Below are 19,143 nucleotides of genomic sequence, written 5' to 3' on the forward strand. Positions count from 1 at the left end.
ATAGCATTGCGGGATACTGCAACTCGATTGAAAAATGGGCAACCGTTCATACCTTTACGAGTACGAGTACGCCTGATCCAGTCCAATCCCGTTGCAACCAGGCCACACCCGATCCCGATAAACACGAGACACATGGGATCCTCTCCAGATACTAATCAATGGCTAGTAGTGGGACGGCCGGTACACATACTCTGTACAAACACCGCTCTGTTCTCCGTACATGGAGTGTTTGTACTTATGTATGTACGCCTGTACGGGGTACGCGTTGCCGGATCACGATAGTTACTACATTATGTCCAGTATGTGCGAAGGACTGAGACAGCCCCTATTCCCCAAGTACATACATACATACATACCTACTCCGTACATATAACCCGTCTCGTCTCCCTCCCGCGTCCGGCGCGCCTTGCGTGGATCGGATCCTGTAAAGTAAACAAAGCCAGTCCTCCGTGACATATCCGACCAAATCTCGCGGTCGGCCTATATCAAAAATAGACAAGAAGATCCCGGCGTTGCCACCGCTAATTTCGGGAGCATTGGCCAGGTTGTGGCGTGCTATGTATGCGTACAGTATGTACTCCGTGCTCCGTAGATTATCGTGGAGAATCTGGGTGACCCGGACCTGGGGTCACTATTATTAGAAACTATTTATGCCATGTGGCTTGTTTGCTTGGGGCCAAGAGGCGTTCTGCTAGGCACGACCACATATTGCTTCTTCAGAGTCTGAGACATTCTCAAACTGTAGACCAAAACTTGAGCCTGTTTTGGTCTTTCAAACTTGATCTTGAATGTCTGAAATGTTCAGCTGAGATGTCTGCGATGGGGTTGGTGGGCGGCGGGCGGTGGGGCGACTTGGGGTGATTGTACGAGTAAGCCCTTCTAGCAACTTGAAATGGAATTGAATTGGATGGCCTTCCGTGTACTCCGTATATGTGAAAGGTAACCAGTAGTTCTTAGTACTGCCTTTTATTGCAAGGTCTAGTTAACCTTGGAAGGGCATAAGCATTGATCTAGGGTGATTTCAAGTTCGCCCGAATTCATTTAAACCTTGGAAATGATTCTGAACAGCTTTAGTTCCAATGTTTCGTAGTGGTACTACCTATTGGTTATGTGGACCACTGTTTGATATATATCTCGGCATAGATGACCTAACCGGGGCTCCGAGTCGGGAGAAGCAGATTTTCGCCAATAAAAAACTTCCATTAAACCATAATAACTTTAAATAATATTATGAAATAGGATTAGAAGAACCGACCATCCTGGGGCCATTTCAATACTAGCCTAAGATCCCCAATTGCTGCCAAGGTGTTTATAGTCTGATCGATTGACGGCATGGTTTGAACTTCATCTCTGCCATCGCCTGGGTTGCTGACATGGGCTGATAAAATATCGCCGACAAAAATTCCTGCTTAATATCTTGAAGTACTCAAAACCCCTAATTTTCAAAGATAATTTAGGCCTACAGCATGTTGTTCTTCGCTATAATCCAGATCGTCCGAATGAGGGTCGATTGATGCCTCAGGCCATAACGGGTCCATGCCAAGCCCGGCGAAAATGTCACCGCCTTCCGAGGAATTTTTTTTTTTGGATCTTGGATCTCAATATCGGCGCAAAAAAAACCATTGAGACTACATATCGTCAAAATGGTGTCCTCTACTACGCTCACCTCAAAGGTGACATCGGGATCGCCCTATCAACTCGATACCCCCCAGGTTTGTCACAGATGACCTCCCAATACCTATGCGCAACCGCTAATTCCTCGCAGGTTGTCAAAGCTTCCTCCGCGTTGCTGCGACACATCAAGTCCAGCCAAGAAGAGAAGGAGAAGTCCGCTACCAAGAAGACCCTGATTGGCGACAATGATTCCGACGATGACGAGAGCACTCCCCTGACCAACGAGGCCGTCTGGCTCATCCTTACCACCAAGAAGCACGTCGTGGACAAGAACCGCCTGAAGCCCGGAAAGATCAGCGTCCCTCACTCCCTGAACTCCTCGCCCTCGCTGAGCGTCTGTGTTATCACTGCCGACCCCCAGCGCAGCGTTAAGGACATCATCGCCGACTCTGCTTTCCCGGCCGAGCTCAGCTCCCGCATCGAAAAGGTCATTGGCTTCTCCAAGCTCAAGGCCCGCTACCAGAGTTTCGAGAGCCGTCGCCAATTGCTCTCCGAGCACGACGTTTTCCTGGCCGATGACCGGATTATCACCCGCCTGGTGACTACCCTCGGAAAGATCTTCTACAAGTCCAGCAAGCGCCCCATCCCCATCCGCATTGCCAAGATCGAGAAGGAGGATGGCAAGCGCATCAAGAAGGACCCCAAGCAGAAGAAACCCGCCAAGGAGGACAGAGTTGCCGCCTTTGCTTCCCCTCTTATCGTCGCCAAGGAGATCGAGCGTACCCTTCAATCTACCCCCGTCCACCTTGCCCCCGCCACCACCGTTGCCGTGCGCGTCGGCTCGTCCAAGTTCACCGCCGATCAGCTGTCCGAGAACATCGCCGCCGTCGTCAATGGAATGACCGAGAAATTCGTCGCCAAGGGCTGGAGGAACATCAAGGCCCTTCACGTCAAGGGTGCCAACACCACCGCTTTGCCCATCTGGCTGGCCAATGAGCTCTGGGTGGAGGACGCCGATGTCGTCGAGCCCGAGAACCTTGCCATCGAGGAGTCTACCAAGGCTAGCAAGAAGCGCAAGTCTATTGGCGAAGAGAAGCAGGTCGAGGGTAAGAAGTCCAAGAAGTCTAAGCCCGCCGAGGACGATGACGAGGAGGAGGCTGCGTCCGTTGCGGCGCGGAAGGAGAAGCTCGCCAAGCTCAAGGCCCAGGCTCTTGAGGATGGCGAGACGGTGAAGGTTCAAGCCCCGGCTGCGGGCAAGAAGAAGAGAAAGTCTACTTCATGATGGGATACAAATTTGCCTAGTTAATGTTTCTGCATGTAAAGGTAGTTTTATTCGGCGTACAAAATATCACCTGTGTCTTTTTTGTCTGCATTTGTGTTTCTCTCGAGTTCTACCTAACGCTTGAATGGCTTTTTTTTTACCTCTCACTGGCATGAAATTAGACCGCAGGATACTAATATAGTAACTATAAGCCAACATAGCGGCAGCTCATAAGTTTTGTATATTGTATAGTTTGCTCTATTTTCTACTCTTACCGTTTGTCACGACCTGTTCATGAAACTGATGTCTTTCTGATCCATGGCGTTGAGTTTGGGCATTGAACCTAACTGGATTTGATAATTGAGTGTCGTGATAGTATGTCAAGGTTCTGGGGAGGCGGCATGATAGATAAAAAAGGCTATTATCAGCGTCATACCCTAGGCTCGGCGGCGATCAGGCTATATGATGCCTGCATTAGCCGAGTCCGACCTCGGGCGGGCGGGTCTTGGCGTCCCGACGATAACCACATCCTCACCTCACATCACCGCGGATCGCCGAGTTTCTACCTTGACCTTTCTGGCACCTTGGGAGCACCACGACAACCCTCTCGTCCTCACACAACGCCGTCGCCATGATCCCGATTGCTCGCCACTCTGCTCTGCGGGCTGCCCGCTCGCAGCTTAACCCAACCCGAGCCCTGCGCCAGCCCGCTTCCTCGGCGCTCGCCCGCCTGCTCTCGACCCTCGCCGTCCTCGAACAGCGCGAGGGCAAGCTGCAAAACTCATCCCTCTCAGCAATTGCCGCCGCACAGAAGCTTGGAGGCCCCGTCACAGCTTTCCTGGCCGGTAGCGGTGTCAAGGGAACTTCTGCCGCTGAGGCTGCAAAGATTCAAGGCCTTGACAAGGTTGTCGCTGTGGATAGCGATGCCTACGAGAAGGTATGCACATATACACACAGCTTCTCATCTCCAGAATTACTTCTTGCGAACAGAAGCTGACCTCTATACTTTCTTTTTCATGACAGGGTCTTGCCGAGAACTACGCCCCTCTTCTCGTCGAGAACATCAAGAAGGGCGAATACACCCACATCGTCGCCGGCCACTCTGCCTTCGGCAAGAGTCTCCTTCCTCGAGTCGCCGCTCTCCTGGACGTCCAGCAAATCTCCGACATCACCGCCATTGAAAGCGAGGACAGTACGTTGATCAAATCCGACAGACCACAAATTTGACATGTGAAAGCCAACCCGCTAACCCGCACAAACCACAGCCTTCGTCCGCCCCATCTACGCCGGTAACGCCATCCTCACCGTCCAATCAACCGACAACATCAAAGTGATCACCGTACGAGGCACCGCCTTCCAGGGCATCGAAACAGAAGGTGGATCCGCCGAGATCGTGGACGGCGTTGACTCGAGCGCCGCCGCCCAGACCGAATGGGTGTCCGAGGAACTGGCCAAGTCCGAGCGTCCCGATCTGGCCACCGCTTCGCGCGTCGTCTCCGGCGGCCGTGGTCTGAAGTCGAAGGAGGAATTCGACCGTATCATGCTCCCGCTTGCTGACTCGCTTGGTGCTGCTATCGGTGCTTCCCGTGCCGCGGTCGACAGTGGCTTCGCCGATAACAGTCTGCAGGTTGGTCAGACTGGTAAGAATGTTGCTCCTCAGCTTTACCTCTGCGCTGGTATCTCTGGTGCTATTCAGCACTTGGCTGGTATGAAGGATAGCAAGGTTATTGCTGCTATTAACAAGGATCCCGAGGCTCCTATTTTCCAGATCGCTGATGTTGGTCTGGTGGGTGATCTGTTTGAGAAGGTTCCTGAGCTTACGGAGAAGGTGAAGAGCGCTTAGATATCTACGGATATCTTGTGCTAGTTTGGTTGGTTTGCCATTTTTTTCTTTTGTCCCTGGCGTGACCCCGTTGAGGGTCGTTTGTTTCCGTACAGAATACCATACTACTGATTAGAGGACTAAAGTCGAGAGACTTGGTCACTTCGCAATAAATATTTAAGAATACAGCTTTTCTTTCTAGACAAGGCCATTCCTAGGATAATTAGTAGCCACGGCGAGGATATTACCTAGACTCTATGGATACCAGGCAATTGTTCTGACTTGTGGACTGGGGCCATTTAAGAAAGCATCATCTTGTCTTGCTCCGTTGCTCTATGGATCTGCTGGTCACATACTAGTACCGTATAAATGGTAGGCTTGAAGAACTGAAGTTATTAAAATTCCGCATCGTAATAAGCAAGACATGGTAGCGAATGCAGGTGTCCTGAAAGGAAGGGAGTGAAAAAAAGTGTTTACTTCCAAGGCTTGTTATCCTCGCAATGATGCTTGATATTGGTAGCCTCAATCATAATAGTGCTATGCTCTAACACAATCTTATTTCTATTTGGCTCTTGGCCGTACCGACTTCAAGCCAACCCCGGAATTCCTTCAAGCCGATCCCGGCATTTAAATCAAGGAGGAACATGGTAGACTGCCAGACAAGCGCATCTCTTGAGGGACATCACAACGAAAAAGGTTTCCCACCACGTCCTTTTCATCCATTCATCTTCTGGAGGACCGGGCTCTAGCTCTGGCAGGATATGCGTGAGCCAGTCAGGATCACCGCACGGATTAACGCCAGGGACAATAAAGTCCACTAACATCTGAACCATCTCATAGCTAGTGCTCCTGATCGCAATTTGAAGAGCGCTGCGGTCATCTCGGAACCCGATCAAAGGGTCGGAACCTCGATTTAGCAGCTCCATCACAACTTCTCAAAGCCATTCTCAGCCACTTTTGATAGCGCTGTATAGCGTCTGTGGGAGGTAATTGCATTAATATCGGCACCTCGGTCCAGGATAACTTTGATTGTCGACAATGAGTCTAAAGTACTTGACGTGACAGCCAATGACAGCAAGGTGGAATGACCTCTTTGATGTTCCATGTTCACATCAAAGCCATTAGCAAGAAAATGATCAATCATTTCCGACTGGTGGAATTCGGCAGCCATAGCCAAAGCTCCTTGGCATAGAGAACAGCCCGGTTCCAAAGTCACAAAGTGAGGAACGATCATTGTGAGCCAATTCGTCCTGCCATGTTGGACTGCCAAAAAGAATACATTTCTTTGAGCTTTGTGATGTAAATCGATACCGCCTGTATTCAAACAGGCTTCCAGAATTTTCTCAACAAGATCCCAGTTGCTGGTGATACATGCTGTGTCAACCATACGACGCAAATTCATTGGCTCAAAGAGCAACTGGCAACGCAAGATAGGGAGGGATGTATTTGGCAGCCATGGTGACGATGGAGATAAAAAGGGGTCAATGGAAGTAGGTGGTTCATTCTGGGAAGAGGAGGAGGTGAAGTGAGTGAAGTGAGTGAATCAATAAATGAAAGAAATACATACTATGCAATATCTACAAGCACTACAGCCAATTGGGTGGGTCTTGGCGGTTTATGCCTGTTTGTCCCAAAGGGGACTAGCGTGGCACGCGCGCCGCGAGACGCGCGAAACTGCGGAGAGACACGATTGACGGTCACTTTCATGGAAAATGACAACGACAATGAGAGACGCTTGATGATTCCTTCTTCGCCAATTCTCTCCTCCTTTGATCCTGCTTGTCACCTCCACTCCGAAGATTTACCAATAACGGCCAACCCGCCCTCCGAATCCTTCTCCGACGACCTTGAAGCAATCCACCTTGCGCGCGCAGATCTAACCCGCAACAAAGTTGTCATTCAACACCGAGCGTGGAATTTGTCCGATGTATTTCGCAGTGACGACGACTTAAGACTTGGTGAGATCTCTTGAAAAGAAAGAAGACACTGGTTTTGAGTGACTGGCGCTGACATGGTACTATACAGATACTACTCCGACAAAGCCCTCCCTCCGTACCCCGCGAGGTCCTTCACGCACGCCGACCTGGAATTCGGCACTACTTACGTCCTCGCCTCCTGTATTCAAAATGCCATTCATTTCGCCACTCGGGACCTCCGTCCGTGAGAATGCGGCGGGTGATTCCCAGAAGCGAAAGGCAGGGGAAGTAGACGAGAGCCCACAGGCCGAACCCAAGCGACAGAAGTTTGTGGGAGGATTCGTCGACGATGAGGAAGATGAAGAAGATGACGATATTGCTGCTCTCAGGGACGAGCAGCTAAAGACCCAATTCGACTTGCCAGAGAACCCAGAACTAGAACTACCCGGAATATTAGATCAACCACATCAACTACCGTCTCTATCTCAAACGAATGACACCACGCCTAAAGCCCCTCAACCTCAACCTCAGTCTCAGATTCAACCCCAGATGACCATTCGACCCGCCCCTGCACCCCCAGTGCGATTCCAGATTAAGACCTGCTCAGGCAAGACGCACCATGTTTCCTCGAAGAAGGCTTCCACTCCTCTTTCCTATGAGCGCATGATTGCTGGCCGATCTGAGACGGAAGCAGGACGAGCAACGAAGAGCTACTATGGAATTGAAATACACAAACTGCTGGACGATGCTGCGAGGGAGGCGAAAGCAAAAGCTTCCAAGCCAGCATCCGCGCCCCCGGTACAGCCTTCTATAGAAAAACACGAGGGCAATGCGAAACAAAAGAAGTATGATTCCATGATGTGGACAGAAAAGTACCGTGCCAGAAAGTTCACCGATCTTATTGGAGACGAGCGCACACACAGAGCTGTCCTCCGCTGGCTAAAGGGATGGGAGCCGATCGTCTTTCCAGGCCTATCAAAGTCTCGTCCAAAGAAAGGCCAAGAGGAGGATGAAGAGCGCATTCATCGAAAAGTGCTCTTGTTAAGTGGACCACCTGGTCTTGGAAAGACGACCCTGGCCCATGTCTGTGCCAAACAGGCGGGCTATGAGGTGTTGGAGATCAATGCCAGTGACGAACGCAGTAGAGATGTGGTTAAGGGCCGCATTCGCGATGCGTTGGCCACGGAGAACGTGAAGGGCGCAAATGTGGAAGTTGGCGAGAATAAAGTCCGTCGTGCTGCGAGGCCTGTCTGTGTCGTTGTCGATGAAGTCGACGGCGTTGTTGGCGGAGCCGGAAGTGGCGGCGAGGGTGGGTTCATGAAGGCCCTAATCGACCTCGTCATGCTCGACCAGCGGAATTCAAATAAGACTGAAGAAAACAGAGGCAAAAAGCGCAAGGGTGATAATTTCCGCTTCCTTCGGCCCTTGATCCTGGTCTGCAATGATCTTTACCACCCCAGTCTCCGTCCTTTACGAGCGTCATCTATCGCGGAGATGATTCATGTTCGACAAGCTCCGTTGGATAATGTCGTTCAACGAGTGAAGAGTATTTTCAATCGTGAAGGAATTCCCTGTGATGGCGATGGAGCCCGACGACTTTGCGAAGCAGCCTGGGGATTAGCGAGCCGAAGAAAGCGCGGAGACAAAAATACCGGATCTGCGGAGGGTGATATTCGCAGCGTGCTGGTAGCTGCAGAATGGGTTGCCCATAAGTTACGGAATGAGCGCCCTACAGCGTTGCGTCTGACCCGAAATTGGCTAGAGCAACGAGTTCTCAGTGCGTCGACTGAGGGTGGATCATTCTTCAAAGAAATGAGCCGTGGAGGTGTCCGCGAGATTGTCAACCGCGTCTTTACTGAAGGTGCAGGCTTCACGGATACTCCCATGGGAATGACCTTCCAAGATAAGTACGACGGACCGAACACACGGGTACCTGTTGGTGTAGCCGATCTGCGCAAGAGACACGCCATTAACCGCCTGCGAGAGATGGTCGACTCTAGCGGCGACCATGACCGATGTGTCAACGACTGTTTTGCCGCATATCCCATCCAACAGTACCAGGATGACACCTTTCTTTCCAAGCCCAGTGCTGCTTATGAATGGCTCCACTTTCACGACACAATCTCTTCGAAGGTTCATTCGCAGCAAGAATGGGAATTGGGCCCGTACCTGAGCCAGTCTGTATTGGCTTTCCACCATCTCTTCGCCTCTGCCGCAGGCAAGACCGAGGCCACAGAAAAGGATGAAGATGATGAGGATGCCGAGGAAGAACACCCTTTCTCCGGCCCCCGAGCCGATTTCGCCGCATTCGAAGCAATGAAAGCGAACCGTGCAATTTTGAACGGCTTCCACACTTCATTCTCAGCACCTATGAACCGCATTTTCCGGTCCTCTGAATCTGTCATCACCGACCTCGTCCCGCATCTAGTCCGCATGCTCTCACCAGACGTGAAACCCGTCATCGTCCGAACAGGCGGCGACAACAAAAGCGCAGCCAGCGTTCGCAAGGAGTCCGAACGCGCTCTTGTTCAATCCGCCGCACGCGTCATGGCCGGTATGGGTGTGACATTTGAGAAAGTACGAGTTGAGCAAGAAGGTGGTGGTCACGGTGGCTGGGCCTACAGAATGGAACCGTAAGAGCCCCCTTATCCACGAAAAGACAGTCATATCGGCAAACTGACAAAACTTATACAGACCGATCGACTCACTTGTCTCATTCTCAAAAATGCCCGGCGCATCTTCCGGAGGCAACGCACCCGTTCGCTACGCCGTCCGCCAGGTCCTGGACCAAGAATATCGCAAGGAGACAATGCGGAAGCAATCCGAACATTCTGCCAGTGGTAAATACGCACTCGGCAAGACCCCGCAACCAGGCGAAGCCGCCAAAAAGTCTATAAAAGAGGGTCTTGTTAAGCGGGACTTCTTTGGGCGGATTCTTGAGACGCCCAGTCCGAGTGGCAAAGATGGGGAGTCTGAGGGAGGTCCGTCGGATGATACGTCGAAAGCTGGGAGGAAGGTTTGGGTTACGTATCACGAAGGATTCTCGAATGCGGTTCGGAAGCCTATCTCGATGAGTGAGTTGATGGCTGGACTGTGAGTTGTGTGAGTGTTATGGGGCATTTATCCCGGCGTTTTTTTTTCTTGACCCGGACAATCGGGGGTTTATTTAGTGTGGTATACCATTCATTAGTTTTCAGTGGGCAGTTCTTGTATCTATTTACAGAAATATTCAGATAATTGCATTTCGAGATGACTTTACATTAAGATTAGGAGGAATGAAATGATGTAGCGAATATCATGTATTGCTTAAAAACAAACTTGAAAAGACACTAGTTAGTAGAAAGACCAAACAATCTAGATTAAAACCACAGATAAAGCGTAAACGAAGCAATAATTCTATACAAAATTTCACAGCCAAACAAGTATCGCGCAACATTCTTCACGGAGTATTATTATGTTCATATTCATCATGACGCAGTTCAAATCAAGCAAGCAGAAAGGAGAAAGTGTCGAGAGAAAACGAGGCGAGTTGAAATCGAAGTCAATAAAGACGAAGGATGCGAGGTGCAAGGTATTGTTGAAGCAGTCGGAGTCGGGGGTATTGTATTCGTGAAGGATCAAGTCAAAACAAGGTATGACTTGGCAAAGGGCAAGCGCAGAGTATGACAGGGACTAGCGCAGGGAGAAGTAGCTAGCGATAGCTTCGTTGTGCACGGCCTGTTGGGCTTGGTATGACCCCTTGATAGACTGCGGTTCAGCCTTGGAGAAGGAGAAGAACTTCTTCTTTTGCTTGGGGGAGTCGGCGCCCTTGAGTGTTGTTGCGGTGGAGACGGTGGAATGTGTGGATGCGGTATCGCTCAGGATCTGGGAGCCCTGGGAGCTTTTTGAGCCGGATGAGACGAAGCTGGTCATCTTGGTAGTGGTGATGATGATGGTGATGGTGAGAGAGATGGTTGGGTTGAAGGAGGTCCAGAAGGTAGAGTAGAGTTTGAGTTTGGTATAGATATGCTGATTTCAAGCTGGAATGGAGTATGGATCAACCAAGAATGGGGTTGTTTGTTTAGAAGGCTGATTTGATTCTGGATTGGATCTTTTTGGATGGGTGGTTCTGCGGTCTTTATAGCAGAGAGAGACACATAATATTTCCTATAAGATCTACTACTACTCCGTCATGTACTCCGAAAAGAAAAAAAAATAGATGTCAAAGATCCACATAGACCCACCTAGGCGACTGACTCTCACCATGTGGAAGAAACCCAAAGCACTCGAGACGTCAGAGGTAGGTGGAGCGGACTAAGCGTCGGAGTAGATGTCGGAGTTCTGGATTGTGGATCCAATGGCATCGTTTGTACATACGAGCCAAGGGCGCGGTTCAAGATTTGCCAAGGATTTCTGATAAATCAAGCTGCTGACAATTGGATGTCTTCATGAAGGCCTTAGCATAGACTGTTCTGGCGAATTCTTGTAGGTAAATCCCTGGATCAACGACTACCGAGCTGGAAGTGTGAACTGCGATGTCGCGGGCTCCCAATCCGGATAGCCCCCACTTTGCACCATCAATACAGCGGGCACCTAAAGAGATATAACTGATTCTTGGCTATGATATTATTCAACATGATTTAATGAGCCTTGGAAGGGCAGTGCCTGAGGAAAAAAAATATGATTGAACAGAAAGAGACCAAAGAGCCTATATTCTATTGGGTATGGAGCCCTCCGTATTTTAGTCCATACATCGAGCTGTCCTGCTGCCCCTTCGAGCGGCTTATTTTTGTGATTTCTAGGGCTGGAGGGCCTGGACTGTCGGGCACTCAATACGGGCTTCCTAATAAGCGAAAGGGCGTGACCGATCGACCGTTAGCTTGCGTGGCTCACCTATGCTTGAGTCAGGCAGCAGGAAGTCGAGATAGTAGCTATGGCTTTCTTTGGATCTGCTGCCTTGCCGTTGAAGTCTAATTTGAGGAAAGAGTGGTCCAGCTGGCATGAATTTAAACTCCGAAGGATGGAAAATGACCTCCAGATACTCCGTACGGAGTACAAAATCTGGCCCTGGAGATCCGACCCGGGTGGCTCCACTTTAAGTCGGTGCTTGTGACGGAGCACGGAATACTTTTTTTTAGATCTATTCGGTTTACACTAACTGATTCCTGGAAGTTAGACATTTAGCCGCGAGACCTAGCCATGATGTATAACTCCGTATTATCTACTTGCTTTTACGATTGCAATGGGTATCTTAAACTTCGCTATGACGTTTGGAGATCGTCCATTCGTATTCGTTGGGGTGCTTTACGAAGTGGCTTGGATGAGTCAAAAGCGCGGGGTTGTCGAGAACCGTGGTTTATGAGCCAGCTTGAGGCTCAGATGATTTGCTTTGAAATCTACATGTTTCATGTATTATGATTGCATCGACTGTGTTTGTTGTATTTGTTCTCTTTGTCCTATTTTCATTTCAGTGGCGTGATAGGGCTGGCTGGGTTTAGTCCGACGTTTAGTCCGACGTTCAATTTTTTACCCCGACACTAGTCCGAGCCCTGCTAGATCGCCCTGTGGGACCATTTAGTTGGTGTAACTTGATTGAGGCGATGAAAAGTTCGAATTGGAGTTGTCGATCTAATAGTTCTGGCCAGTTCTTGCAAGAAAAAAAAAGCCCGAGAGGCTTGGTTAGGGCGGTTCGAATCAAGTGGATGTTGGATGTTCGTTGGGAGGAATGACTGTACATAGTCGCGCTAAAACACGCCCTCCGGTCTTGGTGAACAGCACATCATCCCCGCCCTTTCTCACAGTTGCGGACCATGGCTTGTCGCGTCTCCACGAATCCTTACAAGGGCGTCGCTACCGAATCCTAGAACCGTGAGGGTGGTTCGTCAGCAATAGAATTGTCAGCAGCGACAAGGAGGGTGGGCAAGATGTTGTCTTCGACATGTGGTATTGATTTAAACATTCTGGCAAGATTCATAATCTAACAAATCTAGGCTACTCATCACAGGCAGCCTTCGTCGACGAAGAGAATGTTAAAAGTAGATCCCTACTTCGTCGATCAATTCCCTCAAAGTTTTTCGGTCCGTCTCATTCAGGTCGTTTAAAGATTTCTGTACCCAAGTATCCGCCTTCTCTTTGAGCAACTCCCATACATCCTTCGAGTCCGAAAGCTGCGTTTGCAGAAAGTGGCCCACAAGACAAGTAGCAAGAACCTCCTTCCAGACAGGCAGGCCCCAAATATCAGAATTGTTCCCAGCCAAATCCTTGTAGCGTGTCTGCAGTTTAGCTTTAGCGCTTTCTGCTTCGAGACCAAGTGCCTGAAGAAGCTGATTGTTCCAATCCCAGTAACCATCAAATGTTTGCATAGATATAAGCGCATGCAGTCCAGAGGAATCATCCTTGGGATGTGAATTCAATATTTCTTCCTCATCCTCATCAATCCCCGCCTCTTCTTCGAAGAATTGACCAACCGCCTTGCGACGCATTTTCTTTTTCTTTTTTGCTGGTCGTGGTACTGAATCCTCCTCTTCTGCCATCTCATCTTCACTTGATCCACCAAAAAGACCGAATCCCATGTCTTCGTCTGATTCACCTTCGGGGCAATAAGCGGGTGACGAAAGGCAAACGGCAAGCGAAGCGCTGGCAGCAAGAGGCTGTCCTGCATCGCACATGTCGAAGTCCGAAATTTCAAGACAGTCAACGAGTTCTGCATCCTCATCGCCTGCCATGGCCCCGGAAGAGACCCGAGCTGCACCTTTGTCCTCGGACTGATGGGAGTCCTGGACTGCGACAAAGGAGCAGTGCTTTCCAGCAATTTGGAAGCGCACCCCAAGTCTCTCGCATTCATTTTGAACCAGCTCCTCAATCTGACTTTCCCACTTGCTTGTGATTAGATCCCCGTGAACATCCTTGGTAGTGTGAATCCAACCATGTCCTTCCTCCAGTTCGCTCATCGCCCTTTTGGCTGCCAGCTGGTGAATGGTTTCGCCGAGTCCGATGTCTTGGACCGGAATGTCTAGTTCCAGAGGACCATGGTCGCTTCTCGCACGGAGTTTGATTGTCTCCGGAAAGGAAGAGACGTCGCCAGAGAAGAGAATATAGACCGTGGATCGAATGAATGGGAAAAGCGGGGGTAGCTCAACAGGTGCTTGAATGATACTCGGAGCAGTGACTTTTGGAAGAGGTTGGTGCACATTTTCAACCTTGTCAGATTCTTCGTACTTGTCGTCAAATAATTTGATCGGCTTGTTAGTTCCTTCTGCCTGACCGTCCTTGAGGTCTTCCTCAATCGGCTCAACCACCATGAAGTCTTCGCCTTCGAGATCTGGCAAGTTAATGTCCAAGGTGGCATCGGTCAAGCGCGCCATCAATGCACCTTTTAGCATTCGCACAACCGTTTTGTTTAGCTCTTCATAGTTCTGGACCGACTGAGAGAACCCCATGCCTGCTCGAGAAATTCCGCCGATGAGTGAATGGGAGACAGCATTTCCAATACCCAAAGTGAAAAACCGTGCCGAACTTTCCTTCACGGCCTTGCCCACGAATTCAAAAACAGCGTTCTGGTCCCACACTTCCCCGTCTGTTAGGAGGAGGACTTCGGGGACTTTGTCTTGGTAACGGTTGGCCACGGCATTCCCGGAGAGCATTTAAGACTTCAGTTCCACCCATATCAGCTTTGATTTTCTTTGTGTACTTCAGAGCTTCCTCCAAGTTTTCTCGATCACAAATTTTACTACGCGGCCACAGAGATTTGCTCCTGCACCCAAATGACACGATATTGAAATGGATACCAATTGGGAGGGACTTGAGGAACACTTCGAGCGCCAATCGGAGGGTTGGAATTTTGTCCTCCATACTGCCACTGCGATCAATCACAAAGATAATCTCAGAAGCACTCTGGGGCAAGCCAAATTTCGGAATCAGAGAAACCATCAGGGCTCGCTGGTTTGGCAGCACAGGGTGTGTCTCCAGGAAAGCAAAGGGAAGATCTTTCTTGCTTGACCCTACCGTCACGACAAAATCCTCCTGGATTATCACATTCTCCCGGAGTTTGACAGATGCATAGCACGCTTTGGAAGTAGTTTCTGGCATGGTCGAGGTCCGACCGATAGTAACCTCGATAGGATGAGTTGGCGACCGAATATTGCGGATATCAGAGTCCTTTTCCATAACCAGATCAACTTTAATCGCCGTCTTGACAGCAATACCTTCGGGCGCGCTAGGGGCCTGATCGTCATTCTGAGTACCGTATCGTGGGGCGATCGCGATCGGTACTGTGTATCGAATTCCATCTGTCTGGACATCTTGCTTGGATTCCTGAACTAGGATGATGTCGATGTGAACCTTCCCTCCAGCAGGAACATTTCCTAGGCGAGTTTTGAAGACATCGGCTGTATCGTAGGATTGATCGAAAATTGCAGCGGTTTGTCCCTTTGACTTGGCTTCCTGATAGACCTCCTCGGCCTTCTTTTTCGGTTTGACTTGTCCACGGATCACTTCGTTGCCAACGCGACAGGTGAACCCAACGATGCTGGCGCCATCATAGAGGGGGAAAGAATAAAAAAGCTCTGGGATGGATTCGGTGTTGGATGGATTTATATAGGTCTGGGTGATGGTCGTTCGAGTGTTGCTAGAGAGTACATGGGCATGGATATCGAGCCTCACCTGAGGGAGGTAGCTCTTCGCAGGGCGATCGTTTTCTCTAAGAAGGCGATAGAAGCAACCGTAGGACGACATTATGAATGTTTTGGATACCAAAGAAAATTCTGCTGAAGTAGAGCTTCGTGTGGGAATGCTCGTTATTTTTGTATGCACGTCTCTCTCGGTTGAGCCTCTAGGGATCTGCGGGATGAAAGATGATCTTGACGCAATGATTGCAGTTATGCAAAGGTCCAAGGCAGGCTCAGATTCTTTACTGAGAACTATTGGCTAAAGCCTAAGATGCTAGTCTCGGGGGCTGAAATGTCGCGACAGTCATTCGTGGGTCTCGATGACCCCCGCCACGGTGGCCGCGGCCGCCTTGAAAACATCACAGTTGGTTGGTCGCAGGAATCTCCGGCTATGACTCAAACCTTGGAAAATATAAATATTGTGCGAGGGCGGCTAGATAGTGCCTACTCGCAAATCTTTTGACTCATTTTCTACTTTCTAGGCAGCAGTCTAGGGCCGTGAAGAAACTTGAATTCGGATGAGCCCGTCACCTACTCCCCGCAGCTTGTCATCGGCTCCCCCTTCTCCTAGAGTAAGTCATGATATTGATACTGATACAGGAATATTGATATACCTGGTTCATTTATCATATAGAGTAGTTGATATTGACATCGTGGGTTGAGAAACAATGAAAGAGTGGAGGTGATGGCACCAGTTTCGAGACGCACTGTATCCCTCACAACCGCGGAGGATAGTCGTCGTAAATGGTATCTATCAACCTTTCTGTTGCTCCTACTGCAGGCTACCCTTTAATAAAATCCATTATTATACCCCTCAATGACTCTGCTGACCATTGCTTACAGACCAGCTTGCCCCTCATCGTCCGGCTGAGTGAGATATGAGGCTCAAGGCCCGAATTCCGCAGGCCGGGGGATTGGGATGAAATCCGTCTCACCCTTGGTCTCAATCACATTGCCAAATGATATGTCCCCTGCAGCAGCAGTTCATTTTGCACTGAGGATCGGACGTTGGGGATAGGGCCCTGATGACTAACTCCGGCCGAATGCGGGTGGTTGCTTACTGATGATTAGGGCATCCCATAGCTTGGGAGATAGAATATCACCCTGTCAGCTAATGACGCGGGGTGATGGCGCTTCAATTGACCTTAATTGGAACCCCCTGAGAATCCGCGGGAACAAATCACATCCGTTCCGCACTGTTTGTGCGAGCACGGTGTGTGGGCCTTATTTATCATTTGTAAGCCAAGCTCCGAGCCGAAGGCATGAATAATGGAGTGGAGTGGAGTTTACTATGAAGTCAGAATACGGGATCGTGGGCGATTTAAGATCTCCATTTCGTGCCTTTCTGGCTTCTTATTTAACTGCATCAATTCAATTCAATTCAACTCAATTCATTCACTCCATATACCAGCCTTCACCACCAAAAACAATCATGTCTCTCAAGCCCGTTACTCTTTATGCCCACGGCCCCGGCCCCAACCCATGGAAGGTTGTCATTGTCCTCGAGCAACTCGGCATTCCTTATGAGACCAAGGAGGTCGCCTTCCCAGATATGAAGAAGGAGCCCTACGAGTCCATCAACATCAATGGCCGAGTCCCCGCAATTGAAGATCCCAACACTGGCATCACCCTTTGGGAATCCGGTGCTATCCTGGAATACCTCGTCGAGACCTATGACAAGGAGCACACCATTAGCTTTGCCTCCGGCTCGCAGGACTACTTCCTCGCCAAGCAGTGGCTGCATTTCCAGATGAGCGGCCAGGGTCCTTACTTTGGCCAGGCTATCTGGTTCACCCGTTACCACCCTGAGCAGATCGAGAGCGCCAAGGAGCGATACTACAATGAAATTCGCCGTGTCTCGAGCGTGCTGGATCGCGCCCTGAAGGGCAAGGAATACTTGGTTGGTGACAAGTGGAGTTATGCCGATCTTGCTTTTATTCCTTGGTTCGGTATTACCGACTTCCTGGGTATCAGCACCTCCGAATATCCCAACCTTGTGGCTTGGTTGGACCGTCAGAAGGCTAAGCCCTCTGTTGCGACGGCCCTGGACGCCCGCAATGCTGCGATGGCTGCTCTATCATAGAGATGGAATATTGTGAGCTTAGTATATTATGAGATGATTGTATGGAATGTGTATCTGAGAATAAGATCTTAATTAGTAACTCGTTACATGTCACTTTGTAGTTCATGAGTAGTTGAGCAGCGATGCTTAGTGGAGATGTGGAGTGGGATAAAAAGACTTCGCGCTAATGCCTATCTAAATTGTCCCATTAATCAAAGCTGCGTTTATATTGTAACAAGATTCAAGCGATGAAACAAAATGTACGACATACTAGAAGTACATCCCTGCAAGTGTATAGTTAGTTAGATGTAACTAGTTAACGTGGTTGGTAAGCGAGCTGCGCATGTAAGCGAGCTGCGCAGCCGCCTACTTCTTCTACCCATATATATATATATATCAACCAAAACGCCTTTATATTCATTATTTTCTAGTTGGACAAGAGTTCTTCTTATGCCCTATTTCACTGTAATTGCCACATTTAGGTAAGGCCCGCGTCCTTGGTACTTGCGTACCCTGCGCTGGTGGTACGCGTGGACCTGGTATTGCCCGAAAGAACGCATTATGAGCTTCCTCGAGCTCTAGTGCTTCTTGAACAGATAGGCCATCCTCGTGAGCTATCCATCTAGTCGTACAAGCACGCTTTTCTTTTGTATAGTATTTTTATTACGTAGCTGCTTATTTTCTGCCTTAAGCAAGATACCGTTTTACATCGTAATTTGACAGCCTTTAATAAGCTAGTTTAGCGCGGTCTGTAAAGGTGATGGAGGGCTTTTTGAGCGTTGCTTTAGGAAAGCTTTGATTGAGGATGCTTGTTTATAAAGCTCATTGACGTTTGCAGGTGTATGTGGGCAAAATGTACTTGCTTGACTACCACGGCTTCTAGGAGGTATAGGTGTATAAAGTCGAATATTGAGCTCTGATAGAACTGATTTAGGATTAAAAGGTACTAATCCAGCTGCTCGGAAGCTATTTTGAATAGTATCTGACTTAAATGTATCGATACGAGCTTGTAGATAAGCTGTAAGGAAATTAAGTTTATCGATATAGCTGATCCTAAGTCGTATTTTCTGGCTAACCAAATTGCTATATGCACGTTTTAAAACAGCAAAATATCTAATATCAAGTGGTTGTAAAAGATGTAAAGAATATACAGGCATATAAATCAGTATAATATTATGATCTGCACAGATTTGGTCGAATTCTGGTGTAAGATGACTTCTGTGTCCGTTAAGAATTAAGAGTCGATATTACCCGTGTGTATAATTATTTGTTGACGGAATAAATAACTTTTGAAGCCAGCCAAGACCTATTTCGTCGGATGTCTATCTATTTGGGCTAACTTTAAAGCGCCAGTCGTACGGAAGCTCTTTAAACCACGCTTGGTTATATTGCTTACCCTTAAAGATAAGTATTGGTAGAAGAGCCTATCCTGAAGCGCTAATTAACTTAATTGCGGTTACCTACTTGCGGTTTCCTGGCTGTAAAACTGATCTCCGACTATAGTATTCTGATCGAGTAATTACTTTATGAGTCGTACAGAGGCCTATTGCAAAACTAGTCTCGTTAAAGTTATAGATATCCTTAGTGAGGATACCGTATTGCTGAATCGTAGTTTGAACAAGGTTAAACTACTCTTGAATAATCTTTGGATCTTCTTGTAGTGCTCGCTGGTAGTTATATCGCCGTAAAAAGCGAGATTTAAGCTCTGGATGACGTTGTGTAAAGTTATATACCTATTTCTTGCCGACGGTTTGGATAGGGGTAGAACCGCGCTTTGCAAGAAGCAAATTAGCCATCTCTCGTACGTGAGCTTGTGTAGGAGC

The 19,143-nt window shown here is 48.9% G+C and overlaps 6 protein-coding genes across 6 annotated transcripts; 4 read left to right on the forward strand and 2 right to left on the reverse strand.

Moving 5' to 3' along the window:
* Nucleotides 1-1,643: 1,643 nt before the first annotated feature.
* On the forward strand, nucleotides 1,644-2,896 carry N7509_001771 (uncharacterized protein; the record flags this gene model as incomplete). The annotated part of the gene is made up of 2 exons (XM_056626408.1): nucleotides 1,644-1,712; nucleotides 1,766-2,896. 2 exons carry the CDS (start codon nucleotides 1,644-1,646, stop codon nucleotides 2,894-2,896), a joined length of 1,200 nt encoding a protein of 399 aa, XP_056492203.1.
* Nucleotides 2,897-3,506: 610 nt separating this feature from the next.
* On the forward strand, nucleotides 3,507-4,718 carry N7509_001772 (electron transfer flavoprotein subunit alpha/FixB family protein; the record flags this gene model as incomplete). The annotated part of the gene is made up of 3 exons (XM_056626409.1): nucleotides 3,507-3,812; nucleotides 3,899-4,067; nucleotides 4,141-4,718. The coding sequence occupies 3 exons, from the start codon at nucleotides 3,507-3,509 to the stop codon at nucleotides 4,716-4,718; spliced, it is 1,053 nt and encodes a 350-aa protein (XP_056492204.1).
* A 1,684-nt stretch (nucleotides 4,719-6,402) lies between these two features.
* Nucleotides 6,403-9,710, forward strand: N7509_001773 (putative sister chromatid cohesion factor (Chl12); the record flags this gene model as incomplete). Its single annotated transcript, XM_056626410.1, has 3 exons — nucleotides 6,403-6,655; nucleotides 6,723-9,246; nucleotides 9,308-9,710. 3 exons carry the CDS (start codon nucleotides 6,403-6,405, stop codon nucleotides 9,708-9,710), a joined length of 3,180 nt encoding a protein of 1,059 aa, XP_056492205.1.
* Nucleotides 9,711-10,285: 575 nt separating this feature from the next.
* On the reverse strand, nucleotides 10,286-10,525 carry N7509_001774 (uncharacterized protein; the record flags this gene model as incomplete). The annotated part of the gene is made up of 1 exon (XM_056626411.1): nucleotides 10,286-10,525. One exon carries the CDS (start codon nucleotides 10,523-10,525, stop codon nucleotides 10,286-10,288), a length of 240 nt encoding a protein of 79 aa, XP_056492206.1.
* A 2,096-nt stretch (nucleotides 10,526-12,621) lies between these two features.
* On the reverse strand, nucleotides 12,622-15,325 carry N7509_001775 (VIT and vWA domain-containing protein; the record flags this gene model as incomplete). The annotated part of the gene is made up of 2 exons (XM_056626412.1): nucleotides 12,622-14,198; nucleotides 14,254-15,325. 2 exons carry the CDS (start codon nucleotides 15,323-15,325, stop codon nucleotides 12,622-12,624), a joined length of 2,649 nt encoding a protein of 882 aa, XP_056492207.1.
* Nucleotides 15,326-16,690: 1,365 nt separating this feature from the next.
* On the forward strand, nucleotides 16,691-17,341 carry N7509_001776 (glutathione S-transferase family protein; the record flags this gene model as incomplete). The annotated part of the gene is made up of 1 exon (XM_056626413.1): nucleotides 16,691-17,341. One exon carries the CDS (start codon nucleotides 16,691-16,693, stop codon nucleotides 17,339-17,341), a length of 651 nt encoding a protein of 216 aa, XP_056492208.1.
* Between the last annotated feature and the right edge of the window lie 1,802 nt (nucleotides 17,342-19,143).

The sequence above is a fragment of the Penicillium cosmopolitanum genome, assembly GCF_028827165.1.
Source record: "Penicillium cosmopolitanum strain IBT 29677 chromosome Unknown utg000004l:1.0-4361866.0:1.0-4365735.0, whole genome shotgun sequence".
In the NCBI taxonomy this organism is placed as follows: Eukaryota; Fungi; Ascomycota; class Eurotiomycetes; order Eurotiales; family Aspergillaceae; genus Penicillium; species Penicillium cosmopolitanum.